This window comes from Cherax quadricarinatus, chromosome 1, assembly GCF_038502225.1.
Source record: "Cherax quadricarinatus isolate ZL_2023a chromosome 1, ASM3850222v1, whole genome shotgun sequence".
NCBI classification, from domain to species: domain Eukaryota; kingdom Metazoa; phylum Arthropoda; class Malacostraca; order Decapoda; family Parastacidae; genus Cherax; species Cherax quadricarinatus.
Genome location: NC_091292.1, coordinates 94,103,005 through 94,129,964, shown reverse-complemented (window position 1 = coordinate 94,129,964; position 26,960 = coordinate 94,103,005). Strand labels below are relative to the sequence as shown.

The window sequence follows — 26,960 nt, the reverse complement described above, 5'->3', positions numbered from 1 at the left end:
TTATTAATAATATTATTAGTATGTACGTGGTGATGGGCTCTTGATCTAGGGAATTGGATCTGTGCTCCAGTTCCCTAAATTAGTAATAATAATACAGTGGAACCTTGACTTACAAGTGTCCCAACTTACGAGTTTTTTGAGATACAAGCCATCCCTGGGTCGATTTTTTGCTCGGAGTTAGGAGCCAACATTTGAGTTACGAGCCAGCTCCTCCCTCCCTCGTCCCCCTCAACCCAAAACCAGGACACCTCTCTTGTTTATCTATGATTTCCTGCTTTAATTCCATGGAAATCATTCTCTTTTTCTTCTCAGCAATAATAATAATAATAATATATTATTACAATCAAGTTACTCAGTACGTCATCAAGTCATTCATTAAGTCAGTCAGGTCACTCAATAAGTTAGTCAAGTCATTCAGTAAGTCAGTCAGTCAAGTCACTCAGTAAGTCAGTCAAGTCACTCAATAAGTTAGTCAAGTCATTCAGTAAGTCAGTCAGTCAAGTCATTCAGTAAGTCAGTCAAGTCACTCAGTAAGTCAGTCAAGTCACTCAGTAAGTCAGTCAAGTCATTCAGTAAATCAGTCAGTCAAGTCACTCAGTAAGTCAAGTCATTAACCCTTAAACTGTCCAAACAGATCTACGTTCACATGCGTAGTGCTCCAAAAGTAGATCTATGTTTTTTTACATATTTTCAAATATAACAAAAAAAATGTAGATCTAATTTTTTTTACACATTTTCAAATGTAAAAAAAAAAGGTCTACATTTTTTTACATATTACTTTCAAATGTTGAAAAAACGTAGATCTACGTTTGGACAGTTTAAGGGTTAAATCAGTCAGGTCATTCAGTAAGTCAGTCAAGTCACTCAGTAAATCAGTCAAGTCATTCAGCAAGTCAGTCAAGCCATTCAGTAAGTCAGTTAAGCCATTCAGCAAGTCTAGTCACTCAGTAAGTCATTCAGTCAGTCATTCAGTCGGTCAGTCATTTAGTCAGTCAGTCACACACACTCATGTTAACCTCTTTTTCTGTGTACAAAGTAACACTTCAGTTACCGCTACAGGTTATCTCTTGTCTAATATCTTTGTTAATTCTAAGACTTAAGTGCTTATACCACTTCATGCCACTTTCAGCAACACTAGTATGGCTACTTGTATCTACTTGGCAGATACAAGATATAGTAATTAAAATATCATTACACAATTGACAAACACAGCTGCCTTGTAGCAGAGAAAGACTGGACACATATGAATTATGAATGCTGGGTTGGTGGGGGGCAGTGTCGGGTAGTGGTAGGGGAGGGTTGCATTGCTCCCTGGCTGCTACACAACAAGGTGGCTGCTTGAGCAAATGAGAATTTTTTTTCCTTCCCACAAACTAAACCATTTCTTTTATTCCTTCAATGGCGGTCTACTGTATTATAATAACGATAGAGGGTCAGTTCCCTAAATTAATAATAATAATAATAAGAGGGTTTGTTGAGGTGTTTTGGTCATTTAGAAAGAATGGATCAAAGTAGAATGACATGGAAAGCATGTAAATCTGTAGGGGAAGGAAGGCGGGGTAGGGGTCGTCCTCGAAAAGGTTGGAGGGAGGGGGTAAAGGAGGTGTTGTGGGCGAGGGGTTTGGACTTCCAGCAAGCGTGCGTGACCGTGTTAGATAGGAGTGAATGGAGACAAATGGTATTTGGGACCTGACGAGCTGTTGGAGTGTGAGCAGGGTAATATTAAGTGAAGGGATTCAGGGAAACCAGTTATTTTATATAACCGGACTTGAATCCTGGAAATGGGAAGTACAATGCCTGCACTCTAAAGGAGGGGTTTGGGATATTGGCAGTTTGGAGGGATATTTTGTGTATTTTTTATACATATATACTTCTAAACTGTTGTATTCTGGGCACCTCTGCAAAAACAGTGATTATGTGTGAGTGAGGTGAAAGTGTTGAATGATGATGAAAGTATTTTCTTTTTGGGGATTTTCTTTCTTTTTGGGTCACCCTGCCTCGGTGGGTGACGGCCGACTTGTTGAAAAAAACAAAAACAAAAAAAATAATATTATTATTTTTTTTTTTTTCAACAAGTCGGCCATCTCCCACCGAGGCAGGGTGACCCAAAAAAGAAAGAAAATCTCCAAAAAGAAAATACTTTCATCATCATTCAACACTTTCACCACACTCACAAATTATCACTGTTTTTGCAGAGGTGCTCAGAATACAACAGTTTAGAAGTCTATACGTATAAAGATACACAACATATCCCTCCAAACTGCCAATATCCCAAACCCCTCCTTTAAAGTGCAGGCATTGTACTTCCCATTTCCAGGACTCAAGTCCGACTATATGAAAATAACCGGTTTCCCTGAATCCCTTCATTAAATATTACCCTGCTCACACTCCAACAGATCGTCAGGTCCCAAGTACCATTCGTCTCCATTCACTCCTATCTAACACGCTCACGCACACTTGCTGGAAGTCCAAGCCCCTCGCCCACAAAACCTCCTTTACCCCCCTCTCTCCAACCCTTTCGAGGACGACCCCTACCCCTCCTTCCTTCCCCTATAGATTTATATGCTTTCCATGTCATTCTACTTTGATCCATTCTCTCTAAATGACCAAACCACCTGAACAACCCCTCTTCTGCCCTCTGACTAATGCTTTTATTATCTCCACACCTTTTCCTAATTTCCACACTCCGAATTTTCTGCATAATATTTACACCACACATTGCCCTTAGACAGGACATCTCCACTGCCTCCAACCGTCTCCTCGCTGTTGCATTTACCACCCAAGCTTCACATCCATATAAGAGTGTTGGTACTACTATACTTTCATACATTCCCTTCTTTGCCTCCATAGATAACGTTTTTTGACTCCACATATACCTCAACGCACCACTCACCTTTTTTCCCTCATCAATTCTATGATTAACCTCATCCTTCATAAATCCATCCGCTGACACGTCAACTCCCAAGTATCTGAAAACATTTACTTCTTCCATATTCCTCCTCCCCAATTTGATATCCAATTTTTCTTTATCTAAATCATTTAATACCCTCATCACCTTACTCTTTTCTATGTTCACTTTCAACTTTCTACCTTTACACACATTCCCAAACTCATCCACTAACCTTTGCAATTTTTCTTTAGAATCTCCCATAAGCACAGTGTCATCAGCAAAAAGTAACTGTCAATTCCCATTTTGTATTTGATTCCCCATAATTTGATCACACCTCTCTCCGCATCACCCTAGTATTTACTTCTTTTACAACTCTATCTATAAATACATTAAACAACCAAGGCGACATTACATATCCCTGTCTAAGGCCTACTTTTACTGGGAAGTAACCTCCCTCTCTCTACCCACCCTAACCTGAGCCTCACTATCCTCATAAAAACTCTTTACAGCATTTAGTAACTTACCACCTATTCCATATACTTGCAACATCTGCCACATTGCTCCTCTATCCACTCTATCATATGACTTTTCTAAATCCATAAATGCAATAAAAACTTCCCTACCTTTATCTAAATACTGTTACTATTATTATTAATATTATTTATTATATGGATAGAGCTTCAGTTCCCTAAATTAATAATAATATTAATTATTATAAAAATGATAAAGCTTCAGTTCCCTAAATTTATAATTTATAATAATAATAATAATAATAATAATAATAATGCATAATACGTATGTAATAATAATTCAGACTGCTTCTGCTAGTTGGCACAGCTGGTAAGCAGTAAACATGTTTACATCCCTGTGGGGGGCAGTTCTCTCTTGCTTGTTTGCATTTTTTTACAGTCATTTGGCCAAATTTCTTTTTTCTAACCATGGGTCCTAGTGATCTACTGCAGTTAGCCTCAAATATACTCCGTTTTCTCTTACAGTAAGATCAATGGAAGATACTAGAGTCAAACTGGTACAGAAATGGCAGACGCTTCTGCCGCTGCCTCTGCCACCATATTATGGCCTATTTTATTAATTTTAGAGTACAGTGGACCCCCGGTATTCGATGGCATTGGTATTCGATAAATCCGGTATTCGATGCATTATATCGCAAAAAAATTTCCTCGGTATTCGATTGAAAACCCAGTATTCGATACGATTTGTACGAGACCTGTCCACATGTGGCCTGAACTGCCCCTTGTGTGCCAGTGTTTACAAGCCAGCCAGTGTGCACGCATCTAAGGATACATTCAGTACATTCCATATTATCCATATTATCACTGTGTTTGGTGCTTGTTTCTGCAAAATAAGTCACCATGGGCCCCAAGAAAGCTTCTAGTGCCAACCCTGTGGTAAAAAGGGTGAGAATTAGTATGGAAATTAAGAAAGATTTTGAAGGGTTTGGGGTTAACCCTGAGAAGCCTATACCAGTTGTGGAATACATTGTGCCTACTTCAAAAATTAAGGAAATGTATGCACAGTGGGTTGAAGTGCAAACCTTTATGGATGAAAATCACCCTAACACAGCTATTACAATGACAATGTTGTGGCCCATTTTAGACAAATCGTAAAGGAACAGTAATTACAGAGCTCTATGGACAGATTTGTTGTGCGACAGAGGTCCAGTGACTCTCAAGCTAGTCCTAGTGGCATTAAAAGAAGAAGGGAAGTAACCCTGGAAAAGGACTTGCTACCTCAAGTCCTAATGGAAGGGGATTCCCCTTCTAAACACTAACACCTCTCCCCTCCTTCCATCCCAGCAATCATCACCAGATCTTCATTAAAGGTAAGTGTCAATTATTTTATTGTTATTGTAATTATTCTATTGCATTAAACTTAATATTTCATGTAGTAAAATTTTCTTTTTCATACTTTTGGGTGTCTTGCACGGATTAATTTGATTTTCATTATTTCTTATGAGGAAAATTGATTCAGTTATCGATATTATCGGTATTCGATGAGCTCTCAGGAACGGATTAATATCGAATACCGGGGGTCCACTGTATATATCGTGTTTCTGTGTTAATTACATGTATATTGTTTATTATATCATATTAGATGAATTGTGATAGATAAATAAGCCATACAGGTGATAATAGCGTCATATTCATGTATTTTTTCTGGTCTCTCCGGAGTGCAGGAACGAATTAATGGCTTTTCAATTAATTTAAATGAGGAAAATTAATTTGATATACGAATAAATTGAGTTACGAGCTAGCTCCTGGAACGGATTAAACTCATAAGTCAAGGTTCCACTGTAATTATGATACTACGTATGCATTAATTTTAATAATTATAATAATACGTACATACTAAGAATAATAATAATAATAATTATAATAATAACAATAATACAATATAATAGTATAGTACGTAATAATAATAATATGTTGTCATTTTTAGACATTTCTCGTAATTTTTTTTTCATATTTTTGTGCGAACCAAGGGTTAATAAGAAGAGGTGTGCTACTCTGAGTGGCCACAGCAGACCCTTGGGATGCGTAATTTTGTCTTATACAGTGGACCCCCGCATAACGTTGGCATCGCATAGTGTTAAATCCGCATAGCGATACATTTTATCGCTAAAATTTTGCCTCGCATAGTGCTAAAAAATTCGCTCAACGCGATTCGTCTGAGACACGTCCATGCGGCCTGAACCAGCCTCACTTGTTCTGCCAGTGGCATTGTTTACAAGCCAGCCTTCGCGGTAACATTCAAGCATACAATCGGAACATTTTGTATTATTACAGCCTTTTTATAGTGATTTCACCTGAAAAATAAGTGACCATGGGCCCCAAGAAAGCTTCTAGTGCCAATCCTACAGGAATAAGGGTGAGAATTACTATGGAGATGAAGAAAGAGATCATTGCTAAGTATGAAAGTGGAGTGCGTGTCTCCGAGCTGGCCAGGTTATATAGTAAACCCCAATCAACCATCGCTTCTATTGTGTCCAAGAGAACGGCAATCAAGGAAGCTGTTCTTGCCAAAGGTTTAACTGTGCTTTCGAAACAGAGATCGCAAGTGATAGAAGATGTTGAGAGACTGTTATTGGCGTGGATAAACGAAAAACAGATAGCAGGCGATAGCATCTCTCAAGCGATCATAAGTGAAAAGGCTAGGAAGTTGCACGAGGATTTAATTAGAAAAATGCTTGCAACTAGTGGTGATGCGAGTGAATTTAAGGCCAGCAAAGGTTGGTTTGAGAGATTTAAGAGGCGTAGTGGCATTACATAGTGTGATAAGGCATGGTGAGGCTGCCAGTTCGGACCAAAAAGCAGCTGAAAAATATGTGCATGAATTCAAGGAGTACATAGACAGTGAAGGACTGAAACCTGAACAAGTGTTTAATTGTGACAAAACAGGCCTGTTTTGGAAGAAAATGCCAAGCAGGACCTACATTACTCAGGAGGAAAAGGCACTCCCAGGACATAAGCCTATGAAAGACAGGCTTACTCTTCTCATGTGTGCCAATGCTAGTGGTGATTGCAAAGTGAAGCCTTTATTAGTTTATCACTCTGAAACTCCCAGAGCGTTCAGGCAAAAGAATATCCTCAAGGCTAATTTGTGTGTGCTGTGGAGGGCAAACAATAAGGCATGGGTCACTAGGGACTTTTACTATGACTGGTTACACCAAGCATTTGCCCCCACTGTGAAAAATTACCTAACTGAAAAGAAATTAGACCTTAAGTGCCTCCTGGTGTTAAACAATGCCCCTGGTCATCCTACAGACTTGGCAGAGCGACTTTGTGGGGACATGAGCTTCATTAAGGTGAAGCTTTTGCCTCCTAATACCACTCCTCTCCTGCTCCCATGGACCAGCAGGTTATTGCAAACTTCAAAAAACTGTACACGAAAGCTCTGTTTGAAAGGTGCTTTGTAGTGACCTCAGAAACTCAATTGACTCTAAGAGTGTTTTGGAGAGAGCACTTTAATATCCTCAATTGCGTAAACCTTATAGGTAAGGCTTGGGAGGGAGTGACTAAGAGGACCTTGAACTCTGCTTGGAAGAAACTGTGGCCAGAATGTGTAGACCAAAGGGATTCCGAAGGATTTGAGGCTAACCCTGAGAATCCTATGCCAGTTGAGGAATCAATTGTGGCATTGGGGAAGTCCTTGGGGTTGGAGGTTAGTGGGGAGGATGTGGAAGAGTTGGTGGAGAAGGACAATGAAGAACTAACCACTGATGAGCTGCTAGATCAACTTCAACAGCAAGAGGCCACACATGAGGAAATTGCTTCGGAGGAGGGGAGACAGAAATTGAAGAAGTTGCCTACTTCAAAGATTAAGGAAATCTGTGCAAAGTGGCTTGAAGTGCAAACCTTCATGAATGAAAATCACCCTCAGACAGCTATTGCAAGCCGTGCTGGTGACTATTACACTGACACTGTTGTGAAACACTTTAGGAAAGTCATAAAGGAACGAGAGGTACAGGCCACTATGGACAGATATGTTGTGCGACAGAAGTCCAGTGACTCTGAAGCTGGTCCTAGTGGCATTAAAAGACGAAGGGAAGCAACCCCGGAAAAGGACTTGACACCTCAAGTCCTAATGGAAGGGGATTCCCCTTCTAAACACTAAAACCATCCAGTCTCCCCTCCTCCCATCCCATCAATCATCACCACATCTTCAATAAAGGTAAGTGTCATGTAACTGTGCATGTTTTCTTAAGTTTGTGTGTATTAAAATTAATATTTCATGTGGTAAAATTTTTTTTTCATACTTTTGGGTGTCTTGCACGGATTAATTTGATTTCCATTATTTCTTATGGGGAAAATTAATTCGCATACCGATAATTTCGCATAACATTGAGCTCTCAGGAACGGATTAATAGCGTTATGCGGGGGTCCACTGTATTGTAAAAATTTCTTACACAATGCCTCACCCAAAGAGACAATATTTGTGTACAATCAGCAAGAAGCTCAGGAAGCGATTATAAACTATGAAAAAAGCTAGAGAAACAAAGACAGCAGCATAGAGTGAGGCAGCTGGCCGCCACCGCCGCCACCATTACCACCACCACTGTGGCCGCCGCTGCCACCACCACCACTGTGGCCACAGTGATCATGTCTTCACCTATATAATATACATCTGTGCTGACCACACCTGTGGTTACATATGTGACAACCTCACCACTAATCATAGATAAACACAAGCTAGGTGTGGGGTTATGGACTAGGAAGATGTACTAAAAAGGGAGGGTAAACGGTGGATGCTTTCTGCCGCTGCCGGCGTCACCATCACTTGCCATATTATGGCCTATTTTATTTATTCTAGAGTATATATCATGTTTCTATGTTATTAACCCCTTGACTGTCGCAACCCCAAATCCTGAGGTGTCTCCTGGTGTCGCAAAATTTCTGAAAAAAAAAAATTATTTTTTCTTTTGAAATGATAGAGAATCTTTTCCAGATTGTAATGACACCAAAAGAATGAAATTTGATGGAAAACTAACGGAATTACGCTCTTGCAAAGTAGTGACCTCGGCAATATTGACGAATCGGCGATTTCGCCCACTTTGAGCCCTATTTTCAGCTAATTCCATTTTTCCAGTTGATCAAACTCATAGCTATTTCTTTAGAACTCCATTTGTTCTATCGATTGAGTACAGGAAACTGCCCATTTACTGATTTCAACTACCCAATAACATGGTCAGAAATTTGCAATTTGGCCAATTTCACGAAAATTAAAAAATATCACAATTTCAAAATAGGGTTCAGAATGAACAATACAGACATTCCTGGCTCTAAAATAACATTTCCTTTGTTCATCAGTCACATCTCCAGGCCCCTCTGATATTAGTCTTGCTTTCTATTTTGAATTTTTATTCAAACAAAAAATAAAAGATTTACTGTTATGCAGACTACTGCAATACTGTAATAATTGTATAAATAATGTCAACCCATTCATGACTGCATATTAGAATGGCTACTTGGACATTTATTGGAAAATGACCTCATTTGTTTACTTTTGAACATCGGCAAAAATCAAACATTTCCCCTATTTTGAGCTCCATTTCAAGGTTCTTTTCATAGTAGAACCAATCAAAATCACCTCTATTTATATAATATTTGTTCCATTCTATCAAATGAGACCAAGAAAACGAGAATACAACCATAAATACTATACAAAAATAGACCACAGATTTTAATTAAAAAAAAAAAAAGTTGGAGTTTTTTTTTTCTCATTATGCACTGCGTCCTGCAGGATTTTTTTATATGGTGCACACTGACCACACAGACCCATTCTCTCACATGTGGGCCTACCAGCTTTCTCCTGCTTGATTTGAAGCCACTAGAATTTATGAGTATACAGTGGACCCTCGACCAGCGATATTAATCCGTTCCTGAGAGCTCATCGTTAATTGAAATTATCGTTAGTCGATTTAATTTTCCCCATAAGAAATAATGGAAATCAAATTAATCCGTGCAAGACACCCTAAAGTATTGAAAAAAAAAATTTTACCACATGAAATATTAATTTTAATACACACAAACTGAAGAAGACATGCGCAGTTACATGACACTTACCTTTATTGAAGATCTGGTGATGATTGATGGGATGGGAGGAGGGGAGAGTGTTGATGGTGTTAGTGTTTAGAAGGAGAATCCCCTTCCATTAGGACTTGAGGTGGCAAGTCCTTTTACGGAGTTACTTCCCTTCTTCTTTTAATGCCACTAGAAACAGCTTGAGAGTCACTGGACCTCTGTCGCACAACATATCTGTCCATAGAAGCCTGTACCTCCCGTTCCTTTATGACATTCCTAAAGTGTTTCACAACATTGTCACTGTCACAATTAAACACTTGTTCAGGTTTCAATTCTTCACTGTCTATGTACTCCTTGAATTCCTGCACATATTTTTCAGCTGCTTTTTGGTCCAAACTGGCAGCCTCACCATGGCTTATCACACTATGTATGCCACTACAATTCTTAAATCTCTCAAACCAACCTTTGCTGGCCTTAAATTCACTCACATCACCACTAGTTGCTGGCATTTTTCTAATTAAATCCTCATGCAACTTCCTAGCCTTTTCACATATGATCGCTTGAGAGATGCTATCTCCTGCTATCTGTTTTTCGTTTATCCACACCAATAACAGTCTCTCAACATCTTCTATCACTTGCGATCTCAGTTTCGAAAACATAGTTGCACCTTTGGCAAGAACAGCTTCCTTGATTGCAGTTTTCTTGGCCACAATAGCAGCGATGGTTGATTGGGGTTTTGTGTACAACCTGGCCAGCTCGGAGACACGCACTCCACTTTCGTACTTAGCAATGATCTCTTTCTTCATATCCATAGTAATTCTCACCCTTTTTGCAGTAGGGTTTTCACTAGAAGTTTTCTTGGGGCCCATGGTGACTTATTTTGCAGGTGCAATCACTAAAAAGGCTGTAAACTCAGCATTGTAATCCTTATAGAGAATAAACTTTTAATTGAATTGAATTGTATACTTGAAAGCGACCGCGGTGGCTGGCTGGCTTGTAAACACTGGCCAGAAGTGGACGCGTCTCAGACGGAACGAATAGTGTTGGTCGAGTTTTTTAGCGCTAGTCGAGGCAAAAATTTTTGCATTAAAATGTATCACTAGTCGGATTCATCGTTAATCGATGCCATCGCTGGTTGAGGGTCCACTGTATATATGTCAAGCACGGTGACTTGTAAGACGTATATATATGACCGAAACAGTCACGTTAGATGAATTGTGATAGATAACTAAGCCGTAGAGTTGATATTAGCATTATTTTGTCACGCCTCCTGAGAGGCTGAAACGGATTAATTGTATTTCAATTACGTAATTTAAATGAGGAAAATTGTGCGTGACTTCGTAAATGGTCCAAGTCGGGCCGAAACATCATCATAAGCTCCTCTCTTCTATGTGCGGGTTATTTGTGTATCGTTCCAGTCACGGTATTGTGCCTTTTTTGTTATTTGAGGAAAATTGACTCAGCATACAAACAAATCAGAATACGAACAAGGTCACGGAACAGATTAAATTCGTAAGCTGAGGCTCCACTGTATATTAATTGGCATCAAATTTCTTATTAACATTAACCATGTAGCTTATAGAAAACTTTAAACAAATCCTTATTGGTTTTCATTTTTCCTTAAATTTCTCATACATTTGAATAAAATTTAAAATGTTACCACTGATTTTTCCCTAACCTTCAAAAACTTTAATATCTTCTAAGTTTCTATGCACCTAATTTAACACATTATCTCAAGAAATCTAAGGATGTAAAGTAAAAGGACACAAGGGCAACTAATGTGACATTCTATTGTGGCAACATTTCGCTCTTCAGGAGCTTTATCAAGCCGTTACAAACAATACATGGACACAGAGGGTATATATAGGCTCAGACTAAGGTATAATACTAGTGGTAGTAGCAGTAGTGGTGGTAATATAAGTTGTAACAGTATTAGTAATACAATATGGTAGAACAATCAACTTGCACAAGCATAAAAGGTTATACAAGCTATTACTTGGGTAACATAAAAATAGGTTAGACAAATATTTCTGTTGGTGGTTGGATCTGAGAATGTCTGTTTCAGTGTTCCTTCTCAGATCCAACCACCAACAGAAATATTGGTCTAACCTATTTTTACGTTACCCAAGTAATAGCTTTTATAACGTTTTACTCATGTGCAAGTTGATTGTTCTACCATATTGTATTACTACTACTATTACAACTTATATTAACACCACTACTACTACTACTACTACCATTAGAATTGCACCTCACTCTGAGCCTATATATACCCTCCGTGTCCATGTATTGTTTGTAACGGCTTGATAAAACTCCTGGAGAGCAAAATGTTGCCACACTAAAATGTCACATTAGTTGCATTTGTGTCCTTTTACTTTACACAGTCAGTAATTCTACCAACATTAATACAAATCTAAAGATCTAAATTTATCACAAATCAGGAACTTCACCACACCAAGAAAACATTAAAATTTCTTAACCATAATGAACCTTTTACTTTGTATGTTCCTGCAATAACCCCTTACCAAAATATTAGTTGCCCTCCTTTAACTATAGCCCAAGTAATCTCACTACCCCAAATGCTCTTTGCAATCTTACCATTCATCTTTTACTTTATTTGTTCAAACTACAATACTGTAATGTACTTCTATATTCATTTTACAACCTTGCATGCTAAATCTTTGTACCTCTCCGACCATTAACTTCCTGTACGCCTTTATTACTTAATCACTTCAGCTATTAATATCATATTTCTTTTTTACAAATTTAATTTTTAAAGGTAGTAGGTTGATAGACAGCAACCACCCAGGGAGGTACTACCATCCTGCCAAGTGAGTGTAAAACGAAAGCCTGTAATTGTTTTACATGATGGTAGGATTGCTGGTGTCTTTTGTCTGTCTCATAAATATGCAAGAGTACAGGTATGTCTTGCTACTTCTACTTACACTTAGGTCACACTACACATACGTGTACAAGCATATATATATATACACACCCCTCTGGGTTTTTTGCTATTATCTTCCTAGTTCTTGTTCTTGTGTATTTCCTCTTATCTCCATGGGGAAGTGGAACAGAATTTTTCCTCCGTAAGCCATGCGTGTTGTAAGAGGCGACTAAAATGCCGGGAGCAAGGGGCTAGTAACCCCTTCTCCTGTATATATTACTAAATGTACAAGGAGAAACTTTCGTTTCTCCTTTTGGGCCACCCCGCCTCGGTGGGACACAGCCGGTGTGTTGAAAGAAAGAAAGAAATTTAATTTTAACAACCTGATTTCTAGCTTTATATCATGTTTTAAAGTTTTACTTCCATAAATCAAGGTTATACCATATCATCAGGCTCATAGCTTAAGTAAGTTCTTAGGAAAGGCTAGCACCTAAAATAGGCTATCAGTCAGTCAACAATAACATATGGCCGAGGTCTATAATACTATTTCATAAGCAGAAAAGGTCCAATATGACTGCCAAATGGTGACATAAGCAGGCTTAAGTTCATTACGTCAACATTGCCTATTATTATTTACACAGATTTTTTAATTCAAAATTACTGGGGGTTAAGGAGAAAAGGTAACTGCCTCTCTTCCTCCCCCAAAGGCTACATCCCTGTTCATACCATCCTTGGCCTCTTTATAATAATCCCATTCTATCCTCTATGTTAACACAAAAAGCATAGTACTGAACATGTTTACACAACAGCGATCCCAAAGAGTGCAGTTCAATTCCTAAGCCTCTTCCAATATTTCAGTTCTTTGCACTCTTGCATGCCATCACATTCTGTCCAAGAAAAAATCTACTTTCGAAAATTTACTAATAATTACTGCAAGAATAGCAGAAATACTGAATTATAAGTCAACACTGGCACCAGACAAGTCTTTCCAGCCAGCTCCATACCATCTCTCACTTAGCCTTATAAAACTTTTCTATAACAGTTCCCTTCTGCAACAGAATTCAAAAGTTTGCCCACACATTGTAAGCAAACTGTCTGACTTTTAAAATATGGTCAAATTGTCACATTTTTACAGTTAATATGGAGGCAAAGCTCTAAATGAAATCATTTCAGGATAATAGATATCATTAGTAATAATGTAAATGCTGAATGTGATTCATGATTTTAAAGATTGCAAAGAATTTTTTTCTGTGCTTATCACAGAAACATACCGAAATATGCTAACAAGGCTTCATAACTAGTTTAATATTACAGGTATTATAAAAGTACCTGCTATCCCGTTCATGTGTTCTCTTTCGAGAGGAAGTACACTTCTCACTGTCCACACTCCCATCCCTTCTACTTCTACGCAAGTCGCAACCATCACATGAGTTACTGCCGCCAGTAGTTAAACTCATGTACTCCAGAGGCTGACGCTCACTATTGCTCTGAAATTTAAGGTGATTTTTACAAATTTAGTAATAATAACATAATTACTGGGCTTGACAGGGTGCAGGACAGGTTTTTGAAGTGGGCTGGGCATTTAGCGAGAATGGGAAAAAAACAACATGACCAAGAGAGAGTGTATAAACTCAGAATGCAAAGGGAAGGGAAGGGGGTAGGGACCATTCTGGGAATGGTTAGAGGGGACAGTGCAAAGGAAGTTTTAAGTGGTAAGGGCTTCAACACCCGGCAGGTGTGTTTGAACATGTTAGATTGGGGTGAATGGAGACAAGTGGCTTTAGGAATCTGATGTACTTTTGGAGTGGAAGCAAGGTAATATTTATGAAGAAATTCAGATAAACTGATTAGCTGGATTAAAGTCCTGGAGGTGGGTAGTGCACTACAGAGGAGGGGGTGAGAATGTTGCGACTCAGAGTGTTAAATGAACTGCGATGACTGCAATCTGGCAATGAGTGAATGAGTGACAGTGAATGTTTTCTTTTCTGAGTCACCCTACCTTGGTAGGGGATGGCCGAGGACAAATTTTTTTCTTATATTCTTGTTATTAGAATGAGCAAAATTTCAAATAATATAACAAGCAAGTTATCTGAATGCAATGAAAGAAAAATCTGTAACATATTTATAAGTAACAAGAGTATTATATTTCAATTATTACAATTTTTACCTAAGGTATATTTCATAACTCAACTGTACCTCCTACCTCGGTAACAATACAAACTAATAGTTATGAGTTTATTAAGCATGAATTACTACTTCTATTCATTTTGTTACTTAGCTTCCATTTATCTTATTTTTATTATTTTAACATGTGAACAGCATACAGAAGGAATCAAAAAATATAACTGAGCCAAACTGGTAGTCATCATTATAAATTAACAATGCCTCAGTGGGAGACAGATGATGTATTAAAAAAAATACTTATTATTACTGTAACTTTAAAGTTAAACTTAACAAACTATTGTAGTCGTGTATTTTTTGGTATGCCCAAAGTGTACTTCCATTGCTCAACTTTAATGTACGTATTAACCTTTTCACTGTCTGTTATTTATTTTATTATCACACTGGCCGATTCCCACAAAGGCAGGGTGGCCCGAAAAAGAAAAACTTTCACCATCATTCACTCCATCACTGTCTTGCCAGAAGGGTGCTTTACACTACAGTTTTTAAACTGCAACATTAACACCCCTCCTTCAGAGTGCAGGCACTGTGCTTCCCATCTCCAGGACTCAAGTCCGGCCTGCCGGTTTCCCTGAATCCCTTCATAAATGTTACTTTGCTCACACTCCAACAGCACGTCAAGTATTAAAAACCACTTGTCTCCATTCACTCCTATCAAACACGCTCAAGCATGCCTGGTGGAAGTCCAAGCCCCTCGCACACAAAACCTCCTTTACCCCCTCCCTCCAACCTTTCCTAGGCTGACCCCTACCCCGCCTTCCTTCCACTACAGACTGATACACTCTTGAAGTCATTCTGTTTCGCTCCATTCTCTCTACATGTCCGAACCACCTCAACAACCCTTCCTCAGCCCTCTGGACAACAGTTTTGGTAATCTCGCACCTCCTCCTAACTTCCAAACTACGAATTCTCTGCATTATATTCACACCACACATTGCCCTCAGACATGACATCTCCACTGCCTCCAGCCTTCTCCTCGCTGCAAGAGGCAGTGGAGATGTCATGTCTGAGGGCAATGTGTGGTGTGAATATAATGCAGAGAATTCGTAGTTTGGAAGTTATGCATATATGTCTGCAGATCAGTGTTGGTGCCACAGAGCTACACAATTCATAACACCCTCAAATTTGCTGTGAGCAGTAAATTTTGGCCTAGACATGAGGGAATGGGTCATCTGTGCAAAGTATAAAAAAATTCTGCCCCATGCAGTGTATGATAGGAACAATATACAAATAACCCAGACTTGATAGAAACAGCTAACCTCTGACTTTGTGGTTGGGTTAAAATACTGAATTTGCAGTGTTGTCTAGGGCAGTTTTAATTTTATTGGAGTCACCAACAGATGTAAAGACACACTAGTGCAATGGAGATTCGGATTAGTTTCATACCAGAAGTGGTTTGAAATAGCCTTCAAAGTGGCAGAAAAGGTCTATTTTTCCAGTTTTCCTGAGGAAGGGTAAGCTCCCTGGTCTGTTTTATGGCTTTTTACTTGTCTGCTTCAATTATTGGGATGGCCTAAACCATGACCAAAGATTCATGGATTTGGTTTATTAGCCAAGAAATAATGAAAAAACACTGAATTTTTGTGTGTAATAATGGATTCAAAATGGAGGCTATGTATTATAGAAGAAAGGCCTGGAGACATGATTAATGAACAAAAAGAAGATTGTTTTGGTGGCTGGAATGCCTAGTGTTTTTTGTAAGCTGTGTTTCTAAACTGGAATTTGTTGAAAACAGCGTAAAATTGGCCAGATTACAGACTTCTGGGCATATGCATAATAGGGTAGTTCTGAAGGTTGAAAGGGCAGTTTCTTGTGATCAATAGATGGTATGGAAGACTGACTACCAAAATAACTGGTAGCTGGGTCAGTTTGAAGACTGGAATTAGCATATACATTAACAAAGCCAAGACAATGATTCATTTAAGGAATGTTGTGAACATGGGATGCTTCAACGAGACCGTCTGTGAAGGCTACGACCAGTTAACAGGATGACTGTGATCTCTAACATGACTGTTCTAAAAGAGTATTGTTAGTGTCAGCAAGGATAACACTTCTTTTGTATTCTTAAATCTGTCAGAAAGAGAGCAGCCAGTTTCTCCAAAGTATTGGACAGAACAGAAGTAAATGCGGCAAATTCCAGAAGCATCAACAGCAGGGGGAGGGGTACGAGCTAGATTTCTACAAAAGGCATTAGTTTGGCGAAAAGAAAGTTTGATGTCTAAAGAACTGGTCCTTTGCCAAAACTGTCTACCCTTCTTCTAGCCTTCACAGATGCCATCTTATTGAAGCATCCTTTATACACAATACTCCTAATATGAATCTTGTCCTGGCTTTGTCTCTATAGATGTCTTCATTTCTCATTACTTTGTCGAATTCTCTAAACTTAGAACACTTGTGACTTGACCTGATCCTTATGTCCTCCTCTCCTTACCTCTTCACCTTTTCTATATTTTCAATGCCTTACCTGTCTTCTGCCTAGGTGGATTCTGTCCTTGTTCTTGTTCTTTTGGGCTATGTCCACTGTTACTGCTACTATTTCTTCACTAACACTCCACTCTCTGCCCCTTCTTTCACTACCACCTTATTTCCATATTTCCACCTCTACCACAGTTGAACTACTACTGCCACTTGTATTACTACTACTACTAACTACTCCCTCCTCCCGTTTTACCACTCGTCCCCAAGCAATCACACCCTCATATAAATTCTGGCTCTCTTCCCTTCACATTTCTCTGTGTGACTAGCTAATGGTCTGAGTTGGACAGATACATCATCATAAGTTGCAGTTTTCCCTGTGCGGCTTATTTGTGTACTGTTTCAGTCATGGTATTGTGTGTTTTTATTCCCTTCATAAATATTACCTTACTCACCCTTCAACAGCATGTCAAATCATAAAAAGCACTTCCTCCACTCACTAACATGCTCACACAAGCCTATGAATGTTGAAGCCCCTAGAACTGAAACTTCCTTTACCCCCCTCCCTCCAACCTTTCCTAGGACAGCCCCTACCTTATCTTCCCTTCACCCCAGATTTATATGCCCTCCTGGACATCTTATTTTTCTCCATCCTTTCTAAATGTTAAAATCACTTCAGCAACCGTTCTTCACCCTCTTGAATAATACTTTTGATAACTCCACACATCTTCCTAATTGCCAAATTTCAAATTCTCTGCATAATATTCACACTACACAATGCCTTCACACATGACATCTCTTCTGCCTCCAGTCTCCTCCTAACTGTAACATTCAGGACCCATGCTTCCCACCCAGCGCAACAATACTCTGGAACATTTCTCTTTTTTGCCTAAATGGATAAAGTTCTTTGTCTCCACAGAAGCCTCAATGCACCACTCCCAAATTACTTTCTCCATACTCCCTCCCTCCAATCTAATATCCAGTTTCTCATTGCCTGCCTCCCAAATTCATTTACTGACCTTTGCAACATCTCAAAGAATCTCCCGTAAGAACTGTGTCATAGGCAAAAAGCAACTGTAACAACTTCCACTCCATACCAGATCACTATCTTTCAATCCCAAATCTCTCCCTAACAGCCTAGCCATCACTTCTTTTACACCCCTGTCTACAAATAAATTAAACAACCATAGTGACATCACACACCCCTGTCTAAGTCCTACTCTTACTAGAATATAATATCTATCTATCTATCTATCTCTCTCTCTCTCTCCTACACACCTTAACCTGTGCCTCACTAATCACATAAAAGTTTTTTATTGCAACATCTGCCATACTGCTTCCCTACACACCCTATCACATGCCAATTTTATGTGCTCTGTATTAGATTAAATAAGCTTGTCAAAAAATTTCTGTATACTATTAAGTTTAAAAATCATGAAATTAAACAAAGAAAATTTACAAGTATGGCTCATTCTGATAATGATTTATTATTTACCATGTCTAATACATGAAGCAAAATGAAAGTAGTGGGAGCAGTGGTCAAGAGCAAGTAACAGCAAATGCTTGTATGAGCATACAGTACATGGATAGAGATCAAAGCAATGCTTGACAGGTCAACAAAACATGAATGTTTTGAAAAATATACATATATACTGAGAAAAATGGATTGTATGATTTATGAAAATAAAGACAACACACACTGTATAGAGGAACTATAAACTACTCTTTCTCATGGATTATAATGAGGTCATTATCACAAATAAGGAATATATTGGGAAGCAAACACATGCAGCAAATTGGTCTTAGAAATGGCAGCTTTTATATAGTACAGTATAAGTAATAAAATTACACATGAGGTGATTCAGGAGATATGGCAAGAACATATATAAAGTATAACAGTTACAAGTCATTTACTAAACCATTTCAACTTACTTTTGACCTTTTTCTTTCATGAGAAGCTGGAGACTTCTCTATTTGTCTGTCTTTCCTCCTCTTTCGATGTTGTCTAGAACTTGAGGTATCAGAAGAAATAGATGACATAGGACTGGCAGAAACATTACGTTGTCTTACACTGACTGGCCGACCCATTGATGTTTCATCTGGCTCTCTGCTCAGAAAATAGTTAATATTGCAGTCCTTTATTTTAATTCATAGATCATTAAATTCTCCTTCATGTAATATTGCACTAATTTTATTTTACACACTGGTCATCACCCACCAAGGAAGAGTGACCCCCACTCCCCCCACCCCCCAAAAAAAAAGAAAACATTCACAATCATTTATCCACCATCTGTCCTGTCAGAAATGCAGTCATCACAGTTTGAATGGCCCTCCAAACAGCAACATTCCCCACCCATCCTCCAGAGTGCAGGAATTGCACTTCCCACATCCCAGACTGAAGTCCAACTAACAGGTTCCAATGAGGCCCTTTGTAAGTGTTACCTTGCTCACATTCCAACAATACACCAAGCCATAAAAATTACTCGTCTCTATTCATTCAGATTTAACGTGTTCACACAAGCCTGACAGTTGTGCAAGCCTAGCACTCAAAACATCCTTTACCCCTCTCCCTCCAACCATTCCTAGGATTACTATACTTACTAATTTTCCTAAAAACACAGTGTACTTCTCTTAAGGGAACACCTAAGTATCAATAAGAAGAAAAGGCAACTGTACACTACTTGATAAAGATCATTATATACCATAAGGCCCACTACATACCCCTTTACAAGGACCATAATAGACCTGCTAAATACTTTCTTGCAAGGACTATTCAATCTTGTCTATAAGGATGGAAATACACTCTTCTTATAGGACCACTATTGAATCCTCTATGGGAACCCTTAAGAACCATAAAACAGTACTCTCTCAAGTCTGCCTTTTAGCACATTCTTGTTCTTCCCTTTCCTATTCTCCAATATAACCCTAGATTTTGTTTTTCTTTTTAACAAGTTGGCCATCTCCCACCGAAGCAGGGTGACCCAAGAAGAAAGAAAATCCCCAAAAAGTAAATACTTTCATCATTCAACACTTTCACCTCACTCATATATAATCACTATTTTTGCAGAGGTGCCTAGAACACAAAAGTTGAGAAGCATATACATATAAAGATACACAACATATCCCTCCAAACTGTCAATATCCCAAACCCCTCCTTTAAAGTGCAGGCATTGTACTTCCCATTTCCAGTACTCAAGTCAAGCTATATAAAAACAGGTTTCCCTGAATCCCTTCACTAAATATTACCCTGCTCACACTCCAACAGTTCGTCAGGTCCCATATACCATTCGTCTCCATTCACTCCTATCTAACACGCTCACGCATGCTTGCTGAAAGTCCACGCCCCTCGTCCACAAAACCTACTTTACCCCCTCCCTCCAACCTTTTCGAGGACGACCCCTACCCTGCCTTCCTTCCCCTACAGATTTATAAGCTCTCCATGTCATTCTATTTTGATCCATTCTCTCTAAATGACCAAACCACCTCAACAACCCCTCTTCAGCCCTCTGACTAATACTTTTATTAACTATACACCTTCTCCTAATTTCCACACTCCGAATTCTCTGCATAATATTTACACCACACACTGCCCTTAGACAGGACATCTCCACCATCTCCAACTGCCTCCTCACTGCAGCATTTACAACCCAAGCTTCACACCCATATAAAAGTGTTGGTACCACAATACTTTCATACATTCCCTTCTTTGCCTCTATAGATAATGTTTTTTGTCTCCAAATATACCTCAATGCACCACTCACCTTTTTTCCTTCATCAATTCTATGGTTAACTTCATCCTTCTTACATCCATCCGCTGACACGTCAACTCCCAAATATCTGAAAACATTCACTTCTTCCATACTCCTTCTCTCCAATTTGATATCCAATTTTTCTTTATCTAAATTATTTGATACCCTCATCACCTTACTCTTTTCTATGTTCACTTTCAACTTTCTATCTTTACACACACTCCCAAACTCGTCCACTAACCTTCGCAACTTTTCTTTAGAATCTCCCATAAGCACAGTATCATCAGCAAAAAGTAACTGTGTCAATTCCCATTTTGTATTAGATTCCCCATAATTTAATCCCACCCCTCTCCCCAACACCCTAGCATTTACTTCTTTTACAACCCCTATTTTTATTTTTTTAATGGACTGACCTGGTTATCTTGTAAATACCAGCATTACAACTGACACCACTCGCTCTCTTCTGTCTGCTCAAGTCAAATTACTCCCATCTTATGTTTTTAGAACAATACATTTCTGTGTTCCATGTACTTACAGGTACTTATTCTCCTCCTATTAAATTTTCTTACTACACAAGCCATAAATAATTATACAAAATTTCTATTCCCTTCTCTACAATGGGCATCTACTTTAAAAAAAAAAAAAAAAAAAAAAAAAAAAAAAAAAAAAAAAAAAAAAATCTTTACAACACAGGGAAATCTGCTATTTGGGAGATCTTTTGCATACAGTTTAACCATTTAGCAGCCCTTTAGAATTACTGCTGAATAATCCCATAAGATGGTTAAGGACATCATCATCTTGTCTACACATAGGTGTAAACCTAAATATACTTGTGCACACATGGCACTTTTATGACCAAAAAAAAATATTCAAAACTTGGAAGAGGTTGCAATTTATCTACCAATGTATTAACTTACTCCCAATCTATGCAATGAAAATTTTAAGGCCTGGTTGTTACACAACAGAAAGAGCTGAGAAGCAGTAATGAAGACACTGGCAGCAGAGGATCCTTTTAATACAATGTTTCACTCAAGGCTGGGCTTTATCAAGAAGTATACAGGAAAGGGCAAATACACAGCCTTATACAACAGACAAGCACCATGAGGTCAGGTTCAGAGAAAGACAAATCACACATCGAATCATTGGGAGAGCAATACGAATGACTTAATACACTATTTTTCCCACCATGACCTCATAACCGAGAGAGAAATTATCACAGATTCCTTGCTCCAAGCACTCTGATTTTGCAGTGATGAATATCTTTTAGAAGAACAAGAATATACTGAGGTGGTATTCAACTTAAAATCCCCAATGCACATTATCCACTCCTGCAAACAGAAAGCCATCCTCATTCACAGCACACCCAAAGAAGATTCCAACATTGGTAGATGATTGGTACTCTCCACAGGGTAGACTACCATCACCAATGACCCAATTCTCTGAAAAGTCAATGTGGTTGCAGCAGTCCTTAATACCAAAACTATCAAGAGATCACCAAAAGCCCTGAACCCAGAACTACATATTTGCACAGCAGGCATATATAGCATACCATGATGTTGTGATAAATTCTAAGTTGAAAGACCAGCAGAGACCTTTAGACACACCATCAGGAACATAAATATACTTGCAGTAAGAATAAAAATCAGCAATGCAAGCATGTCCATCACAACCTTCATTCTCGTGTCATGGACTGAGGAAGAGGACAGCCGTTACACCTCAAGAATGATGGGACCAGATGCAGAATTTTAGAAGCACTGATCCACCTCACCAAAACTAGTGACCAAAACAGTGGAACGTACATGTTGGTTGGACCTCTTGTCCATAATTCATATAATATTTATAATAAAGACAGTAGTAGGTTGGTAGACAGCAACCACCCAGGGAGGTACTACTGTCCTACCAAGTGAGTGTAAAACGAAATCCTGTAATTGTTTTACATGATGGTAGGATTACTGGTGTCTTTTGTCTGTCTCATACACATGCAAGATTTCAGGTACGTCTTGCTACTTCTACTTACACTTAGGTCACATTACAAATACATGTACAAGCATATATATATATACACATCCCTCTGGGTTTTCTGCTATTTTCTTTCTAGTTCTTGTTTTTGTTTATTTCCTCTTATCTCCATGGGGAAGTGGAACAGAATTCTTTCTCTGTAAGCCATGCATGTTGTAAGAGGCGACTAAAATGCCGAGAGCAAGGGGCTAGTAACCCCTTCTCCTGCATAAATTACTAAATTTAGAAAGAGAAACTTTTGTTTTTCTTTTTGGGCCACCCTGCCTTGGTGGGATACAGCCAGTTTGTTGAAAGAAGAAGAAACATGTAAGATTTCAGGTATGTCTTGCTACTTCTACTTACACTTAGGTCACACTATGCATACATGTACAAGCAAATATATACATACCCCTCTGGGTTTTCATCTATTTTCCTTCTAGTTCTTGTTTTTGTTTATTTCCTCTTATCTCCATGGGAAAGTGGAACAGAATTCTTCCTCCGTAAGCCATGCGTGTTGTAAGAGGCGACTAAAATGCCAGGGGAAGGGCTAGTAACCCCTTCTCTAGTATAAATTACTAAATTTAAAAAGAGAAACTTTCGTTTCTCTTTTTGGGCCACCCTGCCTTGGTGGGATATGGCTGGTTTGTTGGGGAAAGAAAGAAAAAAAAAAAGAAAAAAAAAAAAGAAAAAAGTTCTTTTTCTTGTAGGTATTAGGTTGGTAGACAGCAACCACCCAGAGAGGTACTACCAACCTACCAAGTGAGTATAAAACAAGAGCCTGTAATTGTTTTAGATGATAGTAGGAATGCTGGTGTCTTTTGTCTGTCTCATAAATATGCAAGATTACACGTACGTCTTGCTACTTCTACTTACACTTAGGGCACATTACACATACATGTACACATTTATTTATACACACTCATCTGAGTTTTCTTTGATTTCATCTTAATAATCTTACCTCAGTAAGCCATGCATGTTGTAAAAGTCAACTAAAATGCCGGGAACAATGGGCTAGTAACCCGTTTTCCTGTAATAATTACTAAAAAGAAAAACAAGAAAATTGTCAAAGTGGATGTCTGAATGTGCGTGCATGTTGTGCGAATGATAAGAAAGAGATGACTGTGGATGCTATGAATGAGAAGAAGCTGGATGTCCTGGCTTTAAATGAAACAAAGCTGAAGGGGGTGGGAGAGTTTCAGTGGAGAGAAGTAAATGGGATTAGGTCAGAGGTTTCAAATAGAGTTAGATCTAAAGAAAGAGTAGCAATAATGTTGAAGGATAAGCTATGGCAAGAAAAGAGGGAGTATAAATGTATTAATTCAAGGATTATGTGGAGTAAAATAAAGGTTGGATGTGAAAAGTGGGTTATAGTAAGCATATATGCACCTGGAGAAGAGAGAAGTGTAGAGGAGAGAGAGAGGTTTTGGGAATTGTTGAGTGCGTGTGTGGGGAGTTTTGAACCAAGAATGAGTACTGGTGGTTGGGGATTTCAATGCTAAAGTGGGTAAAAATGTTGTGGAGGGAGCAGTAGGTAAATTTGGGGTACCAGGGGTAAATGAAAATGGGAAACCTTTAATTGAGCTATGTGTAGAAAGAGGTTTGGTAATAAGTAATGCATATTTTATGAAAAAGAGGATAAATAAATATACAAGGTATGACATAGCAAGTAATGAAAGTAGTTTGTTAGATTATACATTGGTGGATAAAAGGTTGACGGGAAGGCTTCAGGATGTACATGTTTAAAGAGGGGCAACTGATATATTGGATCATTATTTAGTTGTAGCTACAGTTAGAGTAAGAAGTAGATGGGACAACAAGAAAATGGCAACAACAAGTAAGAGAGAGGTGAAAGTGTATAAACTAAGGGAGGAAGAAGTTCGGGTGAGATATAAGCAACTATTGGCAGAAAGATGGGCTAGTGCAAGTATGAGTAGTGGTGAGGGGGAAGGGGTTGAAGAGGGTTGGAATGGTTTTAAAAATGCAGTATTAGAATGTGGGGGCAGAAGTTTGTGGCTATAGGAAGGTGGGTGCAGGAGGAAAGAGGAATGATTGGTGGAATGAAGTAAAGGGTATGATAAGAGAGACAAAGGAAGTTTATAAGAGGCTTTTACAAAGCAGAAGTGTTATAAGAAAAGCAGAGTATATGGAGAGTAAAAGAAAGGTGAAGAGAGTGGTGAAAGAGTGTAAAAGGGGAGCAGATGATAGAGTAGGAGAGGCACTGTCAAGAAATTTTGATGAAAATAAGAAAAATTTTTGGAGATAAACAAGTTAAGAAAGCCTTTAGAACAAATGGATTTGTCAGTTAAAAACAGAGTAGAGGAGTTAGTAGATGGGGAGCTGGAGGTATTGGGTAGATGGCAGGAATATTTTGAGGAACTTTTAAATGTCGACGAAAAAAGAGAGGCGGTAATTTCATGTACTGGTCAGGGAGGTATACTATCTTTCAGGAGTGAAGAAGAGCAGGATGTGAGTGTGGGGAAGGTGTGTGAGGAATTACACAGAATGAAAGGGGGTAAAGTAATTGGAATTGACGGGATCATGACAGAAATGTTAAAAGCAGGGGTATATATAGTGTTGGAGTGGCTGGCATTTTTGTTTAATAAATGCATGGAAGAGGGGAAGATACATACCTAGGCATTGGCAGAGAGCGTGTATAGTTCCTTTACATAAAGGGAAGGGGGACAAAAGAGTTTGTAAAAATTATAGGGGAATAAGTTTACCGAGTAGTAGCAGTAGGTTGGTAGACAGCAACCGCCCAAGTGAGTGTAAAACGGAAGCCTGTAATTGTTTTACACGATGGTAGGATTGATGGTGTCTTTCTTTTCTGTCTCATACACATGCAAGATTTCAGGTACTTCTTGCTACTTCTACTTACACTTAGGTCACAATACACATACATGTACAAGCATATATATACATTTTTTTTTTTTTCAACAAGTCGGTCGTCTCCCACCGAGGCAGGGTGACCCAAAAAAGAAAGAAAATCCCCAAAAAGAAAATACTTTCATCATCATTCAACACTTTCACCACACTCACACATTATCACTGCTTTTGCAGAGGTGCTCAGAATACAACAGTTTAGAAGCATATACGTATAAAGATACACAACATATCCCTCCAAACTGCCAATATCCCAAACACACACCTCTCTGGGTTTTCTTCTATTTTCTTTCTAGTTCTTGTTCTTGTTTATTTCCTCTTACCTCCATGGGGAAGTGGAACAGAATTCTTCCTCCGTAAGCCATGCGTGTTGTAAGAGGCGACTAAAATGTCAGGAGCAAGAGGCTAGTAACCCCTTCTCCTGTATATATTACTAAATGTAAAAGGAGAAACTTTTGTTTTTTCCTTTTGGGCCACCCCGCCTCGGTGGGATACGGCTGGTGGGTTGAAAGAAAGAAGAAGTTTACCGAGTATACCAGGAGAAGTGTACGGTAGGGTTATTACTGAAAGAATTAGAGGTAAGACAGAGAGTAGGATAGCGGATAAGCAAGGAGGCTTTAGAGTTGGTAGGGGATGTGTAGATCAAGTGTTCATATGGAAGCATATATGTGAACAGTATTTAGATAAAAGTAGGGAAGTTTTCATTGCATTTATGGATTTAGAAAAGGCATATGATAAGAGTGGATAGGGGAGCAATGTGGCAGATGTTGTAAGTACACATACCATCCAACTTACGACCTGCTCGACTTACGACCACTCGACTTACGACCAAATTTTTTATGCCAAATTTCTGGGAAATAAACAACTATTTGTGTTGTACACAGTGTTTATCCTAAACCTTACAGTATAAAATACAGTACTAACAACATAAAAAGTAAAGTAAAACATGAAATACCAAAATAAAACAATAAAATAAAGTCATTACAAAAATGTTTTGTTGATATTCAGTAGTAAAGTTCGACTTACGACCATTTCAACATACGACCGGTTTCTCGGAACCGAACGCGGTCGTAAGTCGGATGGTAGGTGTATATGGAATAGGTAGTAAGTTACTAAATGCTGCAAAGAGTTTTTATGAGGATAGTGAGGCTCAGGTTAGGGTGTGTAGAAGAGAGGGAGATTACTTCCCGGGAAAAATAGGTCTTAGACAGGGATGTGTAATGTCACCATGGTTGTTTAATATATTTATAGATGGGGTTGTAAAAGTAAATGCTAGGGTGTTGGGGAGAGGGGTAGGATTAAATTATGGGAAATCAAATACAAAATGGGAGTCGACACAGTTACTTTTTGCTGATGATACTGTGCTTATGGGTGATTCTAAAGAAAAGTTGCAAAGCTTAGTGGATGAGTTTGGGAGGGTGTGT

At 38.6% G+C, this 26,960-nt stretch overlaps 1 protein-coding gene across 6 annotated transcripts in view; it reads right to left on the bottom strand.

Moving 5' to 3' along the window:
* Positions 1–26,960, bottom strand: part of lilli (AF4/FMR2 family member lilliputian) — a 470,466-nt gene that overhangs the window by 79,105 nt on the left and 364,401 nt on the right. For all 6 annotated transcript variants that reach the window (XM_070084351.1, XM_070084359.1, XM_070084377.1 and 3 more), the window contains 2 exons: positions 18,842–19,016; positions 13,643–13,800 (listed from right to left, as the gene is read on the bottom strand). In XM_070084351.1, the coding sequence (XP_069940452.1) occupies positions 13,643–13,800; positions 18,842–19,016 (333 nt within the window). The remainder of the gene's footprint in view (positions 1–13,642; positions 13,801–18,841; positions 19,017–26,960) is intronic.